At 46.4% G+C, this 15,044-nt stretch overlaps 1 protein-coding gene across 3 annotated transcripts in view; it reads right to left on the reverse strand.

The window, feature by feature from the left end:
• The window catches only part of RRBP1 (ribosome binding protein 1), a 60,415-nt gene that overhangs the window by 39,686 nt on the left and 5,685 nt on the right, over positions 1-15,044 (reverse strand). For all 3 annotated transcript variants that reach the window (XM_019544043.1, XM_019544041.1, XM_019544042.1), the window contains one exon: positions 4,713-5,399. In XM_019544043.1, coding sequence (XP_019399588.1) covers positions 4,713-5,379 — 667 coding nt within the window. In that variant the 5' untranslated portion in view covers positions 5,380-5,399. The remainder of the gene's footprint in view (positions 1-4,712; positions 5,400-15,044) is intronic.

The raw sequence follows: 15,044 nt of genomic DNA on the forward strand, positions 1-15,044 counted from the left end.
TCAGCCTGTCCAGGTCAGCCTGGATCACCCGCCTATCTTCTGGCATGGATGCTTTGCCCCAAAGTTTGGTGTCATTGATGAACTTGGCCAGTCCACTTCTGACTCCAATGTCCACATCATTAATGAAGATGTTGAGTGACTGGACTTTTTTTTGGGCCGGGTTTTGTGCAAGAGCTCTAACTCAGTCTCATCTATCCATCTGGACTAAAGTGATGCTGCAGAGAGAAGCTCCAGAAGCAACCTCAGGTGCAAGATGCCTCCAGCAACTTTGACTTCTGGATGAGCAGTCTTTGGACTTCTGGATGAGAACTCATTTACCTTATTCTAAATACTTCCAATAAAGGTCTATGTTCCCACAACCACCTCCAGATCACACCATCTTCCCACTTTCCTTTCTTTTTTTTGTGCCCTTGTGATGAATGTCACTTACTGTAACATCCATCTTGAACCCAATGCAGATGCTTGAGGTTTTGGGAGCTAGAACCTTATTTCTGTAGGAGGCATTAGGACCATTAAGGGCAAAAGCTGCTCAATAGGTACTTAACAGGATTTGTAGATTTGTTGGAATCAGACATGGCCTGTCATATGTACTTCCACTGTGGCCTTGAACTTGCAACCTCAGGGCTGTCAACTGTATGCCTTAGCGCCCACGCAGTCCCAGCCCCCACTGATCCATCTGCACCGCACTTCCAACTTTCCATGCGTTTTGGATCAAGTCCCATACTAACAGACTAGAGTACACAATGTTGTTTACCTAATCCAATTTCAAAGCAGTTGTACTAACAGGCCGGAACAGGACTTTTTTAACCCCCTTTCAAAAACCACACGTCTGTCACAAAGTAGCAGCTTCCTGGAACATTCAACTTTGCGGCTGACATCCAATTCCTCACCTCTACCTCAATTTTTAGGGCTAGAACTTCCTCCACAAGAGGATTTTTTAAAGCCTCATACAATGAGAGTGGAAAGAGGTGGAATACCAGAACATTTATTTAAAAAGCTGTTCATCTCATCTTCGGCTGGCCCTTGCTGCAGACAACTGAAGTCTGGAAGGGGCAATCCAGGTGGTATGAATGAGCCTGAAGAACCAGGTGTTGAAGGGAGTGGTGGTTACTTCTGAGCTTGCTCAGCTAATGCTTGCTAGGGCTAAAACTCAAAAGTTGTGTGATATCATGATGAACTGCCCGGTAAGGTAGCTCTGCCAGATCCAAAAGCAAACCAGCCCAAAGCAGAAACTTGAATGCAGTAAAGTTAAGGTCAGAGGAAGGAGCCTCAGTATGGACAGTTCATGCTGTCAGTGGAAGAGAGGGGTGCGTGCATGTATGGGTGGGGGGTGGGAAAAAAGCTACAGGAACTGTTTTGTTTCCTGGAGAAAGTATCTACAGCCCAAAGTCGGGTGTTGTAATGGATCCAGGCCACAGGGACAGCTGTGACCAGCCAGTCTTGTACTGTTCTGGGTTTAAGGGTCCCTCCCTTTCATCTTCACCTGCCACTCCTTGATAGACTAGGTTGAGCTTAGAAAGGGAAGCTGCTCAAGAGGCCTACAGTGAGCCCCAGCTCGTCTTTGATCCTGCTGATCTCAATCTATCCCTCACATTAGGTGGTGCTTTCTTGACCCATACATGCTACCAGGGTACCTGCTGCCTTATGGACTATGCACAGCCTTTGACCTCCCCATAGTCATGCCCATGCCTAGCAGATTTTACTTAATACTGTTCTGTCCCTTGTAGACACCTCAGCCTTCTCAGCTGCAGCTTCCCGTTTCTCTGGTCACAAGCCTTCAGCCCTGGCCCACTGATTCCATCCCATCAGTTGACAGTATTTCTGGGCCCATGGCCCCAGGATTAGCTTTTCTGGCCAGCTGAGCCCATGGGCTCTGCCCTTCTGGGCTGATCTCACCCATCCTAGGCTACTGGCCCTGACCCTAGTTCATGCCCTGCTCAGGCGCTGGGCCTCTAGTCCTTTCTCCACTACTCTAACTATTGAAGCCTCATTGCTGGCCAGGCTCAAGGCAGGCATGTGCCCCTCAGGCACAGCTAAGACCTCCGCCTCCCCAATAGTCCCAAACCCAAACTACTGGCTAAAAACTCAAAATCAAAACATAAGCACTCTGGCTCTAATAAAAACTTCAAGCCAGCTGGTTGTCTAATGTGCTTCTGGCCTACCTTAGGTCCTATCCCCCTTGCAGCAAGCATTCAATGCTTTACTGGTATCATCAGGGCATTCCAGATGCAGCAGAGCCTCCAACTACAGCTTTCCATAGCAAGAGGTCTTCACTCTGTAGCTAGCAGGGCCAGACTGCCTGCCTGGACTCAGGCACTGGCTTATGAGTCTCCTAAGCCCAGTCCCATCTTGTCATGCGACTCTGCAGGCACTTACAGGGGTCTTCGTTTTGTGCCATATGACCCACCTACTTGCCCTGCTAGGACTTAGCTCAGCTGCCTGCAGGCCACTGCTTCTGGGCTGCCTCCCTGCCTGCCCTTGCCACATTTTACTCTGTCTCCATTCCCTGGGTGAATTACCTTCCCATGGCTAGCCCCTACCTGTGACCTCAAAGTCTGTTTGCTAGCAGCCAGCTTATTAGCAGTTAGCTTGTTCCCTAGCTGCCATCCTTCAGCTTAGCCAGCTACACTTTCCTCTCAAGGAGACAGGAGTCTTCTGGATCTCTATTACAGGTGCTAACAAGGTAGCCCCACAAAATCCCTTATTTCCAACCATTACATCTGGAAGGACCAAACACTCTCAGGATATGGTGGTTGATGGTAGTGGTAGGATATATGACTTCTTCCACACCGAGTCTCTTTCCTCTAACCTAAACATTTAGTTTCTTCACAGTCTCCTTCATAATTAATGTCTTCATAAACAAAATAATGGCACCAATATTTGGTATTCCCACTAGAGAATTTCAGTTTTGGGGAGTCTGTCTTGCCACTTTTTATTAAGTAGCATCAGCATCCAGCTTTGATGGAAATGGTTCAGCTTCTTAACAGGATGGCAGCACATTGTCCACACCTCTCCAACAGAGCAATGGAGTCAGGACTACCACCTTGTAGGCTTACAATGCTGTCGGCAAAACTGTACCTTGCCTATCCCAAACGTGTTCTTGTTACCTTCCACAGGGTGTGCCAACCAACCATAGCAATGCTGTTGGAACTTGGCAGGCTCATGCAACCCAGGGAGGTGAATTCATCCACAGCTTGAAGTTACCTCCAATCATGCTACCTTGTACAAGGTACTTACTAGGAACATGGTGGTATACTGCCTCTTAAAACAACTTAGTCCAGAAATGCCTAGTATAAGTAACAGAATTTTTTGTTTTTAAGTCTTAAGTATGCATTGAGCATTCTTAAATTAAAAAGACTCCCTCCCTCATCTTTCAAAGAGGTCTTGCATAGGACATTATTATAACAGAAGTTCAGATATCAGTGTAATTTTTTAAGTTTCGAACAGAAAGTTGTTTAGAAATGAGGGAGAGAGATTCCAAAGAGTAAAAAAAAGTCTCTCTAGGTACACATCCAGGACTCTGTCCTGCTTCAGGGAAAAAAGGGGATATTATGTGAGACAGGAAGAGAAGAGAGACACCATTTGCATGCAAAAAAAAAAAAAGCACACAGTGAAGGATTTTTGGTGCTAGAACCTTAACTATATTTTTCCTTGCACCCTCATTACAGCTGTTTGCTCAAAGCTTGACTGCAGCCAGGAGCGAGATACCAGAATTCCCGGAATTGTTCTTGCTCGGCGTGGGATCAGCAGACGCTGATCAGCTAGAGGCTGAGCTGGCAATGCTAGAAGCAGTCTGAAGACAGACTGTCCAATAAGCATTTAAAGGATGTTTTTTCCCTTTCCAAATCAAGCCCATATTTCACCCCCTGCCCCACTCCCTACTAATTCTAGTATAACTGGTAGAGTTACTGCAGCATGAGCTAAAAGCTACTAAAAAGGCAACACCAAAAAGCTTGGGTCGAAGTCTATCCAAAAAGCAAAATGCAAGAGAAAATACAAGCTTCTTTGACAGACGGGTGTACAGTGTCTGTCATATACTCTCTCTGTAGCCAAATATGGAAATTCACTTTTGTTAGCCAGGGACTGCTCTCCAGCTAACCTGACTGCATTCAGGATCCAGCTTTCCTCTTGAAAGAGCATGCATGGTCAATAGCAAGGGTACAGCACCATTTCCCTGCTTAATTGCAGCATCCAAGCAGTTTTTCTTCTCTCTCTTCTATTCCCAGAAGTAGAGAAGAGTCCCACCTACAAGCCACCCATCCACTCTGCATTTACACACAGTTGCAAGGTGCTTAGATACCCACAAGGAATGTGCTGCCTCGTCTTCTGGCTCTGGAATCAGATCAAGTTATTTAGAACCAGAGCCAAGCAACAAATCAGTTTAGAGCACATGGGAGCATCCAGCACCCGATCCTATAAACAACTGAGTGCCAAATCAAACCAAGAAGTTAAACAAGGGTTAGTTTCACAGAGACCCCCCAAGCCAGCAAGGCTTTCCCAGTCTGACAGAAACCACAAACATGTGGCTGGAATTTCAAACAATGGCATCCCAAGCAACACAGCGCTTCCCAAGAGAAGGTCAGAGCCCTAGGACCGAGCACTTCCTCCCTCTCCTTCACCCCCGCCAATGCAAGGCAAATCCTCCATTTCCCACACCAAGCTGCTTTAGTTACTCATAGAAGAGGGAGGTCAGCAGCAGATTTGACACTTACCTGCCTCACCCTTCTTCTTGGATGTGGCCTTCTTAGCAGCTCCATCTGGCCTCAGCTCCTCTTGGCTCAGAAGAGGATCTGCCTTTCTGACGGCGGAGTTGGCTCTTGGAGCACTCTGCTGTCCCAGTGGGCGGCACTCCACTTCCACCACCTGTGCAGTCTTTTTCAGTGGAGAGGCTTGCAGCACTGGGGAGGGTGGGCTCGCCACCACAGAGCTGGGAGCTGGCTCTACCTTTGGCACCTTCTTTTCCTTTTTCTTCTTCTCTTTTGGAGATGGGACAGGTTTCTCCTTTTCCTGAGGAGCAGCCGAAACCACCACAATGGGTGTCTCCAGGACTGTCAGCTCAGACGCTGGGGCTGGCTCAGGAGCAGCTTCCTTGGAAGCATCGGTTACTTCTTGCCCAGGTTCCTGCTCAGGTATTTTCCCATTAGGCTTCTCCTCCTTTTTCTTGGTCTTCACTTTCTTCTCTACAGGTTTCTCTTTCTTTTTCTTTTCCACTTTGTGCTGCTGGCTTTTCTCAAGCTCCTTCCGTTGCTTGGCCAGGGCTTCTTCATATGAAGTTTCCTTCATGGAAAAGGTGGAGACCAGGAAAATCCCAATGGCTGATATTACCATGAAGCCTCCAAAGACCATAAAGCCCAGGGTCTGAGGGTCATATAAATCCATCTCCGCTTACTTCCCTGCACCTGCAAGATACCACAGCAAGAACAAGAGTGAGTGCCAGGATACACAGCCAGCTCAGGTTGCTTAGCACAGCATTATTCTTATTGCTAGAACAACAGAAGTCAATGCTCTATTATCTTGTATAGTACAAAGTGCAGAGTTTTGTTGCTCCAGCAAGCCTGAAGTGAGATGAACAGCTGTGGAATAAAAACTGAAGAAGGATGTTGAGGTGGAAAGGAGGAGGGAAGAGAAACTCAGACTTCACCAGATGGTATTAAACTAAAAGCAAACTTTGGAAGGCTGACTTCCATCAGATGCATGATTGCATGTGTATAAACTCTGCAAATGGTATTGTGTGAACAGCTTTGGGCCAAGCCAAGGTATTTTTGTTGGGGTTTTTTTGTTTGGTTTGTTTTAAACAAAAGTATTAGAGCAGATGAGATAAGGACATAAGAGCCATCAAAATCCCACCCCTTAGTAAAGCCTCAGCCTGAGATACTTCACAGGAAGTGCCATTTGCATCCAAGTACGTTCTTTCAAAGAACACTTTAGCAGAGACTCCCTTTTACTGACACTGGAGACTGAAAGGCTCCATTACCCTCCTTCTAACGAGCTGTGCAAGGTTGTTTGTTCGTTTGTTCTTTCTGGAACACAGTTTGTGTCCCCAGGACATAGTGCCTCGGCAGGAAACCCATCCCAATCAAGCAGCATACAGTTGCGTCAAGGTTCACAAGGGTCTTTAATGAAAAGCTAGACCAGGCTCCCTCCCTACACCCTACCTCCTCCACCTCCTGCTTACTGGTCACTCTCCTGCTTCAGGAGGTAGGGGAAGAGGGTAGCATGTACTTTGCTATGCACCAGTCCAAGCAGGAAACCCACCCCTCCCATTATTCCTCACAATGGAACGGTGCCCTCCAGGGGCCACACAGGACAGAGGGCCAAATCCAAAGTGGAGCTGTACTCACTTCTGTCAGTCTCAATTATCAAATACAGCCCTCAGTTGTCTCATGACTCTAGACCAGGAATTTCAATTCACCCACTCCCCAGGCCAGATGTGTGCCTAGGATTTTGGTGGCAGGCCTTGTCCTGAATTCTCAGCCCCTCTACAAGGCTGGGGGGCTGTAAGTGGGATACCCCTCCTCTAGATGAGTTCAGTGCAACACAGCCACAGATGATGTGGAGAAGCCTTAGGGTCCCAATCCCCCCATCTCTTTCTAATTCTAAGTCAATGTCCATATCACCACGCAGCCAAAGAGCAAAGATCCAGACTTCTTCATATACTCCCAGTTATAGCCAAGGGAATATTAACTGGTCAACCATGTAGGAACACAGACTTTAAAAAGAATGGACATTTCAGGAGTCCTACGTTAGCACCCAGAAACACTGAGCAAGTCAGAGCTTTTGAGTGCTGGAATACACACCACCATCATCACCCCCTCCACCCCCTCCCCAACCCTGTCAGAAAGGTGTAATGCCAGAAATTGCTGGAATGGGGAGGGGACAGGCAGCACAGTGACAAAAAGCAGAGCAGCAGATGGGGCAGAGGAAGGAGTCTGGAGTGGCAGTCAGGGAGGAGGTTCAGGACTTACCTTGTGATATGCCTGCCACAGAAGGCTGCTCAGACACTACAAATCATAGCCAGGCTCCAAGGTCACTGAGCCCATTTAGAACTGTAGCGGGACTGAATCCTCACTGCTGTATGGAGCTAAAGCTTTTCATTTCACTCTCAAGAACCTTAGAGCCGCAGGTGCACCTCTATGTCCAAGTGGCTGAGCCTTGGGGGTTCCTCCTCCCATCGTGTGTATGTCTGTGTGTCGATTTATCTTCAAGGGAGTTTTGCGTCCAGAAACGCATACAAGTGCTACATCTGAGTCTAGCAGTTACAGAACTTGCAAGAGGAAATTCTGTTGCACTCCAAGGATATAGAGACAGGTGAGAAAAGGTCTCAGCGCAAGCTCAAACTGTTGCAAAAAAACCCCACAGCCTTGTACACCTTCCCCCCACACACACACGGGAGATATCCCCTGACAAAGGACTGGGGCTGAAGAGAAGCAGCAGAGGGACGAAGTGGCTGGCTCAAGTTCACTAGCAGAATAGGTGAGAAACCCCATCTAGAACCCAACTTCTCCTCTTCCCCTGCCCTGCCATCCTCACCCACCAGACCATGCTGCTTCTCAAGCAAAAGAAGTGTCTGCATTAGTGGTTAGCTGGTGCGGGCATCAAGCTTGGTCACACTCACATTCAGTACACACTGGAGAGGTTGTCCTGCAGCATGTCTGCCAGTGGAGCTGACCAGGGTCATATAACCCCAGTAAGGATCTGGCTGTGAGGAATATGCAAGCAGGAAACCTCAATGCCAAGGAGGACATGGGGACCTGCTGTCACACAAACCACCCACCTTTATGAAACAGATGAACAGCCCCTTCCCACTCTTCAGTCAGATGTGTTCTGGCCCACTGAGCTGCAACTCCACTTATGGGAAGAGCCTCTCCTCCCAAAATGCACTGTCAGCTGCCCCACAAACCATTAGATAGGCTATACACAAGGGGCTGCCAGATGTGGCAAATAAATAGACTGAGGAAGTTCCCACAGCTATTAGGAGTTACTCACAAGACTAGTAAATTTGACTTTTTCAGAAGGAAGTGTACACTTCTCACATTGCTGGCGTCTCAAGTTTTTGCCAACTCCCATACCAACCTGCTGCGTACTGAAGTGACTGTATTGCAGTGTAGACTATTCGCTTGAAAGTTAGAGCCCATATTTGGAATTCTCTGTTCAGAGCTTTTTATCCCAACTCTTTATTCTTGCCCCCATGGAAGAGCTGGGGCCTCCTTGGGTATTGGGTGGGTGTCTACAAAGTTACTGCATTATTAGCAGTGGTTTCCAAATGCACGGATGCTCCAGCTTGCTACATAAAAATATACCGGTATTTGCCGTCCTTAGGAGGCCCACCTCAAAACACCTGCTCTTGGCACAAGGTATGGCATCAGTGTTACCTATTAGCACAGATGCAGCTCGCCACCGCACAGGTTAGGAAACTAATACTGGCCAAAGGGCTTCCTTTCTTCTTCCTCTAAAAAGAAAGAGCTGTCACAGAGTTGGAAGAAACAGAACCATGGCAGGCACTAGTATTGAGAAGGTGGAGGGAAAGCAAGCACAGAAGACCAAAAGGACCGTTTGGAAGCAAGTAAGATGGCAGAAGAGGAAGGAGAGCTTAGCTTAGCCTACACCTTAGAGCAGAAGTCTGCAAGTGTTATGCAGGAAGACACCCTTGACCAATAAAATAGAACAGACAGGCAGAAAGGCATCCCTTTAACAAGGAGAGGAGCCAGCATTTTCCAGTATTGAGAGACCAGCCAGTCCTCTGCAGACTTACTCAGAGGTCTCAGGCTGGGGTGCCCTTACCTAGGCAAAAGCATGACAAGCCCTTGTGGCTCTAACTTTAGTCACCAGGCATTTGCTACCACTGACACTCCTGGCCAAGGGTTGGTTACCACTGCTGATGTCCTGGCCTTATAGGACCTGGAGAATCAACACCAAGAGTTAAGAAACAAAACTCAAAGACAAATTATTCCAGCATTCATCCAAGGCACAGGCTGACCTGTAGGATAAGTCTCACTGGAACAAAGAGACTGTAGATCAACTTGGGCGTTCCAGAAGATCTAGTTGGTTAATTATAGCTTCCCCACAGTGCACGCAGGGGCAAGAACGTTCACACAGAACAAGTCGTCTTCTCCAGTACCTTTCTGAATACAGAAATAAGTTGGAACATGGCACTTGGAAGTGCCAAACAGGACTTCCCTTTCCACTCCATTATACTAGACAGTGATGATGGGGGTTATGAATTCATTAACTGCTTGCTAGTTGCAGATTTTTTTTTGCAAGAACCATGCCCCCTCAACCTATTTCCTTCTCCACCTTTCTTGTAGGAAATATATCAAATACTCTGTGCTCACATTTTGAACTAAGCAGTTTAAAGAGGGAACATACCACCATGCTCCTAGTAAGCCCCATGTACTACAAAGTATTGTTACTGGGACTAGCATCAAGCTGTAGATGAATTCACCTCCCTGGGTTGCTTGAGCCTGCCAAGCTGCAACAGAATTGCCAAAGTTGGCACAGCCTCTGGAAGGTAACATGAACACCTTGGAATAGGCAAGGTATAGTTTTGCTAACAACACTGTAAGTCTACCAGGTGGTAGTCCTGACCCCCTTGCTCTGTGCTTGTGAGTTGTGGACAATCTGCTGCCATTCTGTCAAGAAGTTGAGCCATTTCCAAAGCTGAATGCAAATGCTAATGAACAGAAAGTGGCAAGAGACTCCCAAAGACTGAAAGCCTCTAGTAGCAATGCCATTATTATAAAAGGCACAATTAAAAAAGTGATCTGACCATGTAACTGGGATGTCTAATAACCAGCAGCCCAAGGGAAAAAATATTTTATGGAGAAATGTGCTCTGGCAAATGATCACACATCAGGCAAGGCAAGAGAAAAAAGGACTGTTTGAAACCCCAATCTGAATCAGTGCCATACTGACATTCAGAACTAGGAACAAGCAGCCTATAAACATAATGCAGATTGGTCCACAGTGGCCTAAACTAGCATTCTGCATCCCTTATATCAAGTCTCACATCAGGACCAGTCCCCAAATGCCCATCATCTGTCCAACCGGCAGATGTAATTTTCAGGCAAAACTTCAACTTAGCCACCAGAGAACTCATCCAGGTAAAAGGTATTTGGTCATCTTTGATTACAAGGATGGCATCAAGCATGTTGGCCTCTGTAGCAGTACCTAGAGGTCTTTCATCACTGACATTAGACACTCCACTCCTGTCCAAATCATACAGCTGAGGAAGCTCTGCAATTCCCCTGGCAAGCTGGGCTTTAAGCCCGTTCAGGACCTGAATCCAACCTCTGCCTGACCAAACCCTACCACTGCAAGCATCACTTGTGATGGAGGGGATGCCATGCCTGCCAGCAATGCAAGCTGTAGTGACAAAGTGCTCATTTGCTTAGGCCTCACACCATGACCAATCCCCCAGCCCCACCCCCAAATAAGTAAAATATGGAAGGGCCCCAGGTCACACACACGCAGCCACAGCAAGTCACATTCAGATTCTGGTTAGATCGGCTCTACCACACTGACGCTCACACCTAGAAGCAATGCAGCTAGAGATGGACCATGGCTCTGGGACAAGCAGAGGAGCCGGGGCTAGGATCAAATCCTGCTATCTCAAGGTCACCCACGTGGCAAGTCACCTTCCCTCTGTTTCCCACCTTTTGCAAATAGAGACAATACCAAACTCATATCTAGAACATGAAGACACCTATAATAATACCTAGCATAAACACATAACAGATAGTTATTTAAGTGTGCTCTATCCTTCTCTCCAAGATGGAAAAAAAACCTATAACTAGTATGTGCCTACATTAAAAATATGCCTGCTAGACTATCTCACACACAGAGAGAGCTAAGAAAAGTAACACTAGCTCTTGTCTTCAATTCAGGAGCTGGAACAAAGAGACTGAGGCCAAAAGGGTCCCTTGGGATCATCTAGCCTGGCCTCCCACATAGACAGAAGCCATACAACTTCACCTGGTAAATTTCTGCATCCTGGCCCTGAACTTCCACACCAAAAAGACAGCCTGTTTCAAGGATCACAAGGCACAGGAAATCTATTACAAGCCTTGGAAAGTCATTCCATAATTAGACTACTCCTCACTGTTTAGTGCAAATGTGGCACTCCCCCCTCCTCATTTGTTTAGATACAGCTTCCAGCTATTAGACTGTATAATCCTGTATAGTCATAGCATGGAGTAATCATCAACATTTCTTCCCTCAACGCAACAGTCAAGTCATGTTTTATCTTTTTGTGACTAAAACCAAAAGATGAAGCTTCTGAAGTTTCCAGCCTCAGGATATTGTTCCTTTTTTTTTTTTTTTTTTCCAAATGAATACTTCCCAATATTTGGGGCATATGTAATTTTTGCTATGTTGACACACCATGTCTGAACTGTTCAAGCAACTATTTCATTCCAATTTGATTCTTCCATGGTACTATTAACATGCATATGGAATACACAGATGTAGGGCTGTATAGTAGTGGGCTGTATGGTGTTTTAGTGCACGCAGAGATGGAGACCCAGGATCCAGATCTGGTGAGAAGGAGGGAGGTTTGCCACACCTGTCAAATGATACCATTACTATGTAGAGCGATGTGCAGGCCTAGAGAGATAGAGAAAGCTCTAAATCAGATATTCCAGCTTCTTTTACCTGGCTCTCAAGGCATCTTCCATGAAGCTGGCAGAGCCTGGCAGCTTGAAGCATGCTGAATGCCAGCTGGAGGAATTTTCCCTGGGGACTGTCCATTTAGACTGCAGAATCTATTCTAGACTGCAGTGAGGTCTGTGGTACAGTCTATTTCAGGTTCAGGAGTGCCAAATCCAAAACTAACATGCACTCTCTCCAAGTCGTATCTATCCTCAGCATGGTTGGCATTAATAAAGAAGTCTGACTGTTTACTTTATCTGTTGCCAAATGGATTCTTCAGGACCTTTTCCATGAGAAGGAATAAGACTATTTCTAACCCTCACACTTAGAAAGAAAACAGGATCCTCTCTCTAAACCACAGAGGCTAAGACAAGGGTTTAGGCTAAAAAGGGTTCAGATACATTTCATGGCATTATTTTTTTTCATGCCTTCTCTCTCCACCCCTACAAGAAAAAGGTCAGCTTTCACCGACTGGTAGGTGGTGCTGTGCTGGCGACCAGAGCACAGAGAAAGCAATCCCAGGACACTTGAAGACAGAGAGACCATCCCCATCTCTGCTGCAGACAGAGGGTCTTAGATAAGCGACTTTCTCTCTGTGCCTCCATTTCCCCATATCCACCGTCTAGTTTATTTAGACTGTAAACTCTTGAAGGAATGACAATCCTTTGCAAAGTCTTCACTGCTGGCTTGTATGGTTTGCAGAACTATATTACCAGAGGTAAGTTAGTATACACTGCTTTTCTGAATTAATATTTTACAGCAAATTAAAGTAGAGGTAGTTTTTACCACAGCATAGACAGGAGAGATCAACACTATTTCTACACCTGCGGTGGTCCCTATTTAGCTATATGGTGCTTAAACTTTGCTTCCCACAAGATTTTACAGCATGATAAGGATGCACAGTGGCTCTCTCACTGGTTAACAAAAGCTGCATTACTTTCAACAATGCCAGAGTCCATGTGTCTATACAGTGCCACCCACAACGGAGCCCTGGGCTTGGCAGGGTGCCCAGGATGTTACTGTAACGCGAGGTTATTACATCCAGTTCCGTCAGGTGCGTCCCCATCCGCTCCCCCCAGATATTTAAACTTTGATTTAGAGTGACACTCGAAGTCTGCAGATGGACACTAGATAAGCTGGCAGGCTGCATGGGAGGGAACCCCTAGTCTGCGCTGTGAGAAGAAGCACCATGAGATGGTCTCTGCTAGTGTCACAGAACCTACAAAGTCAGTCTGTATGGTCAACCCCTCCTGTCCAGCACATGCATCCTTTATTTGTGCTTTAAGTGAATCACAGACAAGCTTATCACTAAGTTGCTGCTACTACTGTCTCTAAAACATGCAAATAAAATGTGTTACCTGCATTCACAGCCCTTCAATTATATCCAAGGACTGACAGGCTGCTATTGCTATTATTTAGCAGTCACCATATTTTCCTTTCAAGTCACCTCTTTAAAAAAAAGTCAGCTTTTCCCTCCATCTTTCTATCATCATCTTAGTGATTTCAATTATTTTGCTATGGCTTCAGCGTAAAAAAATGCTGTGTTTTTGGTTGTAGCCGTGTTGGTCTAAGGACAAGGTTTGCTGAGTAGATGTGACATCTTTTATTAGACCAACTGAGTAGTTGGGGGGAAAAGTTCTTAGCAAGCTTTCAGGTGGAGACACCCTTCATCAGGCATAGGGAGTCTCTGCTGGTCTGAGACTCCAAGGAAAAAATATGCAACTTCACTATATCAGGGAGAAAAAGTAGCATTTTATAGGCTGGAAAAAGATACTATGATATTAAAATAGCCATTACAGGTTTGCCCTCTTAAGCATATTGAGACCAAGCACCAGGATGTACAAACCCCAAACACTGGCTTGACAAGAATATTCATATGCAGGCAAGTTGCTCACAGACCTAGTTCTTACAGGCACTTAACCACAAGTCATTAGAGGTAAACTGCACCATTATGACAGTTAAGAAAGAAAGATTACAAGATACCACACACATCTTAAATAGGACTGCAGGGCATAGCAAAGCACTTGAGCAAGGCAGCCTAAATTATGGAATCTCCTCCTTCCCTGCAGGCAGACAAGGTTCTTTGAGTAAATCCAGCATCTTTTATCAGATCAACTGAAAGAGCTGGAACTGACACCCCTACTTCACTGCAATGCATACAAACACATGGATAAAAAAGTTAAAGTTGTGGACACCACTTTGACTCCCGTATTTCTTGACTTGCGCTCGTAGCAAGGCAATCTGAGTATTCTCTTTAACAGTTTAAAGGTCATCTTTCAGTTTATACAAGTTTCCTTTTCTTTCCTAAGGATGAGTCAGAAGAATGAGCTCTGTGCTCTTTAAGAAACAGGCCTACCACTTTATGCTTGTGTGAGCCCTGGCGTAAGAGGCAGAGAATCCACCTTGCCAAGACTATTCCTACTGGGCGTCTTACTGGACAGGTTAGTTAATGGATTTCTACAGGCTACTTTGAGGTCTTACACTGCAACTCAGCAACTTTCCTGGGGGAAGGGCAATCAGGGTACCAGCCCCAGGCACCAATTCAGAGAGGGCACCAGAATGGCAGCCACTACAGAGCTCACACTGCCACAGCAGCTTGCACTGCCACAACTGCAGCAGCCCCTGCATGAGGTGGCAAGTGCTCACTTCCCTGGCCAGGCCACCAACATTAAGTTACACCTCTGACCTCTGGTACATGCAAGATGCTTGTGAATTCCAGTCCCTTTACATGCATCTTCCCCACCTTCCTACTAAAAGTTCATGTTTAGCCTTTCTTCCAAATGAACAGCCCTGTTCTTGCAGAACATTCTGTACTAACTGGTGGCCTACAGGCCACATGCTGCCGGCAAAGGGTTACTTTATTTACTCAAATCCAAGACAAGGTTTCTTCCCCCATTCAAGATGGGAGAAAAATAACCTTGGATCTGAGCACAGCCCAGGGCAGGCAGTGGCTGCAACCTCAATTCCAGCCCCAATACAGAGGAAACCAAGCAATGCAGGGCTGGGGGGGAGCGGGGCCGGGAATTAGGGAAGACCATGCTGTGACAGAGGAGCTGCTGAGGCTCCAGCCCTGACCTGGAGCCAAAACTGAATCTGGTGCTGCAATCTTGCTGGGCTGAAGCCACAGCATGCTCCACGTCCCAGACTGGAACCGCAGTCAGACCCACCGCATAGAGTAAGCAAAAGCTGGGGGCAAGGGGTGGGAAACAGGGTGTAGTGGTTGCAGAATAAAAGGAAGACTGCCTGGCCCTTGCCACTGCTTTCCCCACCACAGTAGTAACAAGGGACAGAACTTAGAAAATGACCCTCTAATAATTAGATTCTACGCATGGAAAAGTAACACCACTTATAAAGCTTTCCACATACAGAAGTGAAGAATTGGGTGATCCTCTTAAATT

The sequence above is a fragment of the Crocodylus porosus genome, unplaced genomic scaffold (assembly GCF_001723895.1).
Source record: "Crocodylus porosus isolate Cpor-Errol unplaced genomic scaffold, CroPor_comp1, whole genome shotgun sequence".
Lineage (NCBI taxonomy): Eukaryota > Metazoa > Chordata > Crocodylia > Crocodylidae > Crocodylus > Crocodylus porosus.